Below are 9,797 nucleotides of genomic sequence, written 5' to 3'. Positions count from 1 at the left end.
GTACTGGGTCCTGATTCAGCGTCAGTTAGCTTTAAAACACCTAATGTGCAAATACAGTACGTACATTCAAATGCACAACGCATTCTATTTGGAATCAATAACTGTGAACCCATTTTGGTGTCGGCATCATGTCGTGCTTTAGCTATTGGAAAATAGCAGAGTGGCGCGCTACGAGCTTGTAGGTCTGCTATTTTTGAAAAATCGAAGAGCGACTGACATAGAAGACATTTTTATTTTATCTGATCTCAGGTCAGAATGGAAAACTGTCAGGATGTAGAAGACATTTTTAGAATCTGATCTCAGGTCAGAACGGGTTAATCATTTATGTTCGTACGATCGTGGGCCAGCTCCAGACAGCTCTAGCCAGGGCTATGAAAAGGTGCTGTCTCAGCTCACGTCCACAGATTTGGCTGGCTTCTGAAGACAGCGAGACGCTGGCTGTAAGCCACACACACACACACACACGCACTGTGCCACACACACACACTCACACACGCACGCGCACACAGCAGAGACCCCAGCCAGTGCAGTGAGTGGACTCAGCAGGCTGATCTGGTTGCTTTGATATAGCAGAGATGATCGTTTCCAATGCCAAGTGCAAGGTGACTCACGCAGGGTCGGGTGTCCACTGGAGCCCGACCTGAGCAAAGCAGTACAGGAAGGCCAACATGGCCGGGGCGACGGTGCACCAGCCTGAAATGAGACGCACGGAAGATATCATGGAATACACAATCTTCCGTTTACATCTATAGCTCATCAAGACTTAGTTCTCCATGAATTTACATTAATTTACACAAAGCTCCAAAATCATTATCTGGTGTTTGATTCACTCCTTTGCCCATCCTATGTCTAAAAATTGTTGGCTGGTAGACCAGAGATGTTTAACAGGAAATATGTTTCATTTTTTCTCCTTTGCGCAGCTTTGTGTGTGTGTGTGTGTGTGCGCGCGCGCGTGTGTGTAGCACGGAATGCGATGATTTGATCCAGAAAGGTGTACACCTGCTAAACCTTGTGCTAAATGTTGTTTTGACTAACATCACAAATTGGGGACACACACACACAAACAAATCTGTTACAGTTGGTACGTTTAAGGGGAGCAATGTCTGTCCGCATGTTTTCTGAGCTCTTTCACTGTTCTTCAATAATTGGAAAATGACCTTCACTTGAATAAAGGCCTCAATGATTTTACAGTTTTACTTGAGTAAAATAATCGACAGTATAGGAAGACAAACACCCCCCCCCACCTCCCCTGGCCATCCTCCAGTAACCCGCACCTGCAATCACAATGAATTTCAATGATCTATTCTCTCCATCTGAATCTCATTCAGATTCAACACAAGCCGGTTTATACACAGCTGTAGTGAAAACCCTCTCCTATCTGCACTAAGAGCAAGGTCATAGGTAGATAAGAGTTTTCTAGATTTATTTATTTATATAACAAAAAGTGTTTTTTTTTATAACAAATCCTCTCTGAAACGTTTTCAGATGGGGGTTCCGCTGCCACGGTCAAGGTCAAGGTCCAGTGCTCTCCATGAACAATGTGTGATTCAAGCTGGGGCGTTATGCCAAGACATCCCTGTGTTCCGTCTTTGGCAAGAGGCTACGGTAGAAGTTCAGCAGAGAATATTATTAGAAATGTTTCACCTGACGTGTCTGTAACTCAAAGAGAGTGAACAAAGGGAACCAAACGTGTTGGTTCCATTTGTGCACGCTCCGAGTGAAATGGACATCGATTGTGCGATATGAATTGGGTTCACCAGAGATAGAAATGCCATTAATCTTTGTATCCTTCTGAAATGTACAATCTGAAGTGATATTGCCCTGTTGCCCCTGTTTAAGTGTGGACTTGATGTCGTATGTAGCTCATCTAAAGAAAAAGGACTATACAGAGACATTGGAGATGGAGCCACTTGGAGGGAGGGATGAGGGGTGAAAAAGAAAGAAAAATCTTGGGAATTGCACTCGTGTCCTATGCAAAAATGCTATCTATAATGTATTGCTTTTTCCAAATAAAACAAATATTATATATACAAATAAATAAATGCCATTAAATGGGGGGTCCGTGGCCTAATGCATGTCAAACTGGGCGTCCTTGAAATTAAAATGGTTGAGAATCCCTGCTAGAGCCATAAAAAATAAACCTTCTCTTATCCCTGGCATATATTTTCAAATGGGGTATTCTAAATACATTTGGGGGTCATTGACATGAAAAAGTTTGAGAACCACTGTTTTAAACATTATGTTACAATTTAGCTATTGAAAAATAGCAGATCCACAAGCTCGTAGCGCGCCACCGAGTGGCGCGCTACGAGCTTGTAGGTCTGCTATTTTTTTTGAAAATGTTTATTTCAGAAAACTGGAGGATTTAGAAGATTTTGTTTTTAAAATTTCGAGGTCAGGCCTAAATGGGTTAATTTTAACTAATTAATTTACTTCATTTACAATAGTGATATCTGACAGTAAGAGAACCAGTAAGACGCCTGAGGGCGAGAAGCGACCTCGACCCTTCACATCATCCGTCTGGGTGACAGCAGACTGCTGGGCGAGTGCTGGCGCTTTGGAATGGGGGGTCAGATCAACATATCCGCCTGGGTGACAGCAGAGTGCTGGGCGAGTGCTGGTGCTTTGGAATTTTCAGTAGCACCGAAGAGCCGACTTTAGGACGGTACCCCCCCCCCCCCCGAACCTCAAATGACGTCACTTTGTAGGCTCTACAGAGCCGAACCGACTTTTATTCGGCTCTAAAATAGGAGTATGAATCGGCCCTATAGGGTTTGAGGTCAAATGTAGAGTTGCTGGCCAATATTGATGACATCAGGGATCTCCATATATGGGCTTAATGTTGATGAGGGATCTCCATCGCTGATGATGTCACGTGATGTCACGTGCTCCATCCCTGACGATGTCACGTGATGACCAACACACCGACGGGAAATGCACGATTCCATCGTTAACTGCGACTTTCGGTCGCAATAATAGTAAAAGTCAGTTAAAGTTAGATTTTCTAGTTACAATCGAATATAATAATCTCTGTGCTTGCAGTTGCAATTGCCTGAAATAAATGTAATATCTGCTATATATATATTTTTTTACAGTGGCATCATGGCATGTTCAGTTGTTCACACATCTGGTTTACCGCGTGCCGATGAATTATCACAAGTCCAGCTGCATGCAATTAACCACATTAACTCTGGCATAGCTATTTTGGGCAATCTTACTAAAGCTTTCTTACAGCAAAAACAGCCTAACTACAAATTAGTGCACTAAACAAACATTAAAGTCCATAGACTTGGCTGCCATATGGCAGGAGTTATAGCGACGGAGGGACGGGAGTTAGCGACGGACGGACGGGACTTAGTGTCGGCGACAGACCCTTGTTGGATGCTACCACCCCTCAGAAAACTGGTGAGCAAAACACTCCAAAATGCCAGCATTTCCTCTCAACTCCCCAATCAGGCAGTACTGTCATTAATGACTCAACACAACTGGCTTGTCTCCTGATTAATACGGCACATACTTCAAGTGCAAATGATGTGAAAAGGCCACTTGCAGGGAGGTTCCTCTTGTCCAGATTGGCTAATCATGAAAAACTGCAAAGACTAACGCTCAATGCAAAGCTTGCTTAACCCATGATGACCTGATGCCGATTCTAATGTCTTTGATCCGTCAATGATCCACAAAATTATATTTATTTGGCTGCGGACCCTCATCTGAAAATACTTTGTTCCACGTCGTACCCCAAGAAGCAAAGAATTGAGATATATTCAAAGATTTGCACAAATATTTTAATATAAAAAAAGGCAGATCTACAAGCTCATAACATGGCACTAAGTGACGCTTCATGAGCTCGTACATCTCCTTTTTCATTTTGAGAACCAATGTGCTAGCTTAAAAATAAATGACGGTATGCTTTCTCGGTTTTAATGGATAAAAGTACTGTGCTTTTTATAGAAAAGAGCTGGAGCTGTGTAGGGTTGACACTAGCATACAGAATATTACAGAGATTATAATGCAACAGTTACATTTTATAAATATGTATTTTTTTTACCCAGAGCAATATGATTTCCCTCTGAGTTGTCAGGGTACATCAACAGAAGCATCTCATATTAAAAGATGCTGATTTTAATTTTATTTTATTTTTGAGCGCCGCTCACCGCTCCTTTACATGACATGCGTGTGCCCGTCTGTCCGTATCTGTGTCTGACCTTGGCTTTGACCCTTCCGTTTACACTATTGACCCCTGTGGCTCATGCTCATTGACCTGCGTGCACATGCTCGCACACACACACGCGTGTGCGCGCGCACACACGCACACACACGCGTGCACGTGCGCGCGCACACACATGTATAGTTGCACCGCACAGTTCAGACGGGTCCGATTTGTTTTTCACATTTGGCTCAGTCGACGTAATCCCTCATTGTCAAAATGTAAGGAAAAACTATAAAACAATATCACAAAAATATACTACAATACTTCCTAATACATCCTGTGTCTCAGTGGCTCAATCTAGGAACTCCTGTCAAGTTATTCTACAAAACATATTCCATTTTCCGTAGTTTTTCATTTGTAGCTCCGTAGCTCTATTTAAAGAAGCGTTTAGAAAATAAGTCCTTTGGCACACCCAATGGACAGTGCAGGCGGTCAACAAAAGACGAGCAAAAAAAAGGAATCCTGCACACTGCATTCACTTATAGCCCCTGTTGGTGTTTTAACATAGCATTGTGTTATACTTTAGCTATTGAAAAATAGCAGACCTACAAGCTCATAGCTTAGGTCTGCTATTTTTTTTAAACCGTGAAAATGAGCCTGAAATCTTTGAATATTGTTACAGAGCGAGTTTTTAACTCAAATATTTGCTACTGGGGAGGTCCCTGGAACAACATATTTTCAGATGGTGGTCGGTGGCCAATTACATAATACTTTGTGGGGTCCTTGACATGAAATATTGAGCACCACTGATACAGAAACATGAGGTATTTCAGAAAACTGTCAGAATTTAGAAGTTTTTTTTAATTTATTTCGACGTCAGGCCTAAATGGGTTAATAGAGATATGTTTTGGAACTTCATCGGGTGATGAAGGTCAGTTTATAGAATGTTTACCATTTAGTTTTCACTTAAAGATTCATTTATTTTAGGTTTCATGAACTCAATTACACCCCAAAAACCTGAACTTTGAACACTCGATTGTCGGTGGTTTTCTCTGTGTTCTGAGGGCAAACAGGCCTCGACAGTGACATCTGCTGGCATGTCATATATGGGAGGGGGGCAGTCAGACAGATATTTCGTGAAGCCACTAAGGAAATCGGGACTTCCTGAAAGTTCATATAATGGCCTGTTGTGGTGCTGTCATTGGGCCCAAAAAAACCCATAGCTCCATAGAGGCCCATGTATTTGGGCCCAACTTCACCTAGACTGCATTACCTTAATAAACATGGTCATGAATCATGTTGCAGTCTAAACAAACGGCCCCGTTCACATGCATTGGGCTCAATTTAGCGTATTACGCGTGGTGGAACCCTGGATTAAACAGTTTCTGTCATGGTGAAGATGGATGGTGCATATGCATGGTGGTGGTGGTGAATCAGGTTGAGAAATTGAGATTACTGTAGCCTCGGACATCCAGACGTTTAGATTACAGGGACAGAAATGCTACGATGCTGTAGGGAGGGACTGACGTCTTTCTTTCACTACCGATTCCCGAATGAGCCAAATAAAAAGAGATGCGGGAAGCAGCAGGACAAGGACTGGCAAGACTATCAAGCAGATGGGCTCTCTGTGAGGATTTCCCCCAATCTGATGCAAAGAACAGTGCTGTTCAACTTCAGCCCTGCCACCCACAGCACACCACAGGCAAACACAAAGCTCCTCAATGCACACCCCTACACCCCGGCAGTATACTTTGCTAACACCTCATATATTATTATATTATTCATAAAATACATATCATTGCTTGCGGGTGGAAACCTTATTGGTTAATAAAACCCACAGATGGACTTTCACAAACAGTGAAGATATCAGGTCTACAACCTCACAACATGTTGCATGGCAATGCGTTGTGAGCTTGTATGTAGTCTATTTTCCCTACTTTTGCGTGATACTTTTGTACGGTGAAGGAATAGGGGATACATTTATGGGTGGGGGGGGGGGGGACAGAGGGTTACTGTAAAAGCTAAAGTTGAAATGCGTTTTTAATAATAAGTTTTGTGTGTGTGTGTCAGTTTATAATGAACCCATTTAGACCTGTATAACTTTCAATCTGGTAGCTACCTCTGTGTGTCATTGGTTGTTGCTATACATGTAGCAATAACTTTACATTCTGAATGCGAATTTGAAGGTTTTCAGAAACCTTAGGTTGGGTTTTAGAAGGCGTTTTTAGAATCGGTACTCATATCAAAATGGGTTAAAACAGTACTCTTTATGAAAAAAATCACACCAGTGTGAACCAAGTGGTGCAACTCCCGTGCGTCCAGCAGGTGGCAGCCATGTCACATACTTCTCTCGTTCCATGCTCACACAGACACACACACACACACACACACACACACACAAACACGTACAGGGCATTGTAAGCTGGATGTAGAAGTGGTTTGCACCACTTAAAAAACCATACATATTTCGTTATTTACGTCTCTGTTATTGGGACAGAAAGTGCCACATGTCTTACATGACAAGTTAACAGTGTGCAGCCTGTTTGTCTTGATACACCACATTAAACACAAACTTGGACAGCGCCAGCTAAAACAATGCTGCAAAATGAGGCATTAGCAAATCCTCTTGGGTAAGTGTTATGGAAGGCAGCTCACCTTGAACAAAGACACGCTTCCAGAAGATTCTGCCGACATGAATCCCTCCGAGGAACACCAGATTAGAGAGGATGAGCATGGCAGTGGAGAACGCAGAGAGCAGGGCAACACAACGCCTCTTCATGCGCATAGACAAACTGCGCTCCTAGGGAACGGCATATATATATATTTTTTAGTTATATATATATAAACACTATATATATGCATGCAAAGTGTACCTGCCTGCCAGTAGTACATTTTGATAAAGTAGGTTTTCTCAATATTATGCTACAGGGCATGAACCCCAACATCCCAATTCTGGACATGTCACAATTCAGTGAAAATATCAGATCTACAAGCTCGGCAATGCACCCTAAAAGCATTATTTTGTGACAATGAGTTCTCTCCTAAAGATAGAACCCAAAGAACTAAGATTAAAATCTGTAATATGAACAGAAACAGCCCGGAGCTGTTCCACGTCGAAGACATGCTAAACATTTGCGTACCGTCAAAGTCAATTGTTATTTATCTTGGGATATCGTCAGTCATTTGTCTACCGAAAAAATAGGCTACATTCTTGCGCTTAACAGTTAACCTAGTCACATGCATACTAGGTTATACATACTAGAATACATACCTAGTCACACATAGCAATACATGCATTCTATTTTAAAGGGAAAGTCTGGTGTTTGGGGAATTTGACCATGTTCCTATATGTACAGAGACCAATTTCATGGACACCCCAGCATACAGGGGTAAAGTAGCTGTCTGCCACTGTGGGGTCTAGGGGTTTGAATTCAGTGGTGTATCCGGCACGACCAAGTGTCTCTATACAAAACACAATTGTTAGGAGGGAAGCCGGGCGGAAAGGGCCCTATGTATGGACTGGGGGTAGCACCTGTCAGCACTAGGGATACTGAAAAGGACGAGTATGCAGGGGGGAGGCCCTAGGTTCTCCTGGTGAGGGGCATCCTCACTGGCCAGATGAGCCAGTCGGGTACATTAGCAGTGGCACATCTGGCAACACAGAAAGATGTGTGAAGGGGTAAATTGAAGCACTGAGAAAACTGTTGCGCCTTTCTTCGTCCTTTTTTCCAAACTTGACTACGGTAGCGGTGGTCTCAAAAACATAAGGGAAACTTTGACAGGAAAAGACTCGCTCACCGTATAAAAAGAGAAGTAAAACTCCTTAGACTGAGACTTAGAAAGATATTTTTTATTTTATTTTATCATGCTCTATTGGTGCTCTGTGCTCATGGTGCAATTAAAAAGCAAACGTTTCGGTCCTCAGACCTTGATAGCACTGACGAAGGTCTGAGGACCGAAACGTTTGCTTTTTAATTTAATTTAATTTTTCTAAGTCTCAGTCTAAGGAGTTTTACTTCTTTTTTTATACGGTGAGCGAGTCTTTTCCTGTCAAAGTTTCCCCGAAGGGGTAAATTGGCATAACTAAATTGAGAGAGAAAAAAGATAGGTACAAATAATTGGATATTGGAAATGTTTTTAGATTTTAACCCTCAAAACAAGGACTTCTCTGCGACAGTGAGCTTAGCCTAGTTTATCTCGATTCCTGGATGTCATGGGAAATTGCACCTCCGAAGCTGAGGGTTTAATATGTGTAGTAGTAGCCGAGTGTTAAAAGGTTTTTTTTTTCATTAGTATAAAATATAAATGATCGAGCTATAATACATTTTTCCTAAATACATATATTCTTATTCATCTGCTAATTTAACTTCTTTGATGTAATCTAATTGCTTTCTAATCAGAAGCTAGGAATACATAGATTACAATGTGTAATATTGTTAGGCCAGTCATCCATTTATGGAGAAGTTTAACGGTGCATTACCCTACATTTGAGAGGAGCAGCATGCCTGTCACTTGATCCCATAGAGACATCCAGGAATTGCGCTGAACTAAATTAAGCTCACCATTCTTACCGTACCATACCTAGTTCAAACTGTATGAGAAACATCAAAGGGGAATCATTAGTTTGACTCTTGGTACATTAGGTAGGGAAAATAATGAAATTTTACCAAGAAACAAACGATTAAAGGACCACTTCACCACTTTTCAACATCTCTTCCTATAATTGGTCCTCACTAATGTTCATGATAAAACACAACCATTTTTTTCTACTCCGTCTGTGTCTCATAGGAGGGCTGTGGGCAGTTCAGACACCCGTCCACCAGTGACATCATCGTTAGGCAGATGTTTTAAAATATATTAACCCTTGGACTACCAGTCCCAATTTTTTTGTTTGGGTAACAAATTGGCATATTTTTAATTCACCGTTTTAACATACAAGAAAGATCTGGTGGATTGAAGAGATGTTTTCTTTTTTTTCATTCATTGCAAATGTATTCTCTCACATCGCCACCAGATGGCGGGAAAGCACCATTATGCTGATTTTGGCTAAAATAGACGGATCTTCCTAAGTCACTTCCGGTTCAACGATCAACAACATCCTGTAGTATTTTGACCCTAGTCAATAGCTTGGCTGGTCCGGATTGCTAAGCTAATGCTATATTTTTCATAACTAAGTCAAATTAACCTCAAATCAACCCCAAAAGATCGCAAAATATCACATTTTTTACAGCGACGCACATAGAGACGGCGCGCGTGCACGATAGCGCACGATCACGCGGATTTCGGCCGTTTTTTGGTAAATTACATCCAACATTAGTGATATTAGCGAAAAAATATAAATTTTTGCTCTTTTGACCCCGCGATAACTGATATTGATTGTCATTCCGTTTTTTCCGTTAACGGGAGGTTTAGATTTTTCGATTAATTCCGTTTTTTCCGTGAATTGTAGGCCAAGGGTTAAGATTTTTATTATCGTGAGACCGATGGCTTCCATTATCGCATTGCAACTTTTCAGGAAAAGAAAGCCTGCGGTTTCTATTAGCATGGATTCCCCATTGATGATGTCACTGGTGGACGGGTTTCTGAACTGCCCACAGCCCTCCTATGAGACACGGACTGAGTACAAAGAAATTGTGGTATTTTATGA

General features: G+C 41.7%; 1 protein-coding gene across 1 annotated transcript in view; it reads right to left on the bottom strand.

The window, feature by feature from the left end:
- Positions 1-247: 247 nt before the first annotated feature.
- The window catches only part of hhat (hedgehog acyltransferase), a 32,210-nt gene continuing 22,660 nt past the window's right edge, over positions 248-9,797 (bottom strand). Inside the window, exons 11-13 of the mRNA XM_083774503.1 lie at positions 6,806-6,950; positions 612-693; positions 248-438 (exon numbers count right to left, since the gene is read on the bottom strand). Coding sequence (XP_083630629.1) covers positions 393-438; positions 612-693; positions 6,806-6,950 — 273 coding nt within the window. The 3' untranslated portion in view covers positions 248-392. The remainder of the gene's footprint in view (positions 439-611; positions 694-6,805; positions 6,951-9,797) is intronic.

This window comes from Protomyctophum parallelum (genome assembly GCF_964188405.1).
Source record: "Protomyctophum parallelum genome assembly, chromosome: 10".
Taxonomy (NCBI): domain Eukaryota; kingdom Metazoa; phylum Chordata; class Actinopteri; order Myctophiformes; family Myctophidae; genus Protomyctophum; species Protomyctophum parallelum.
The sequence above is the reverse complement of the archived record's forward strand: the minus strand, read 5'-3'. Positions and strand labels throughout refer to the sequence as shown.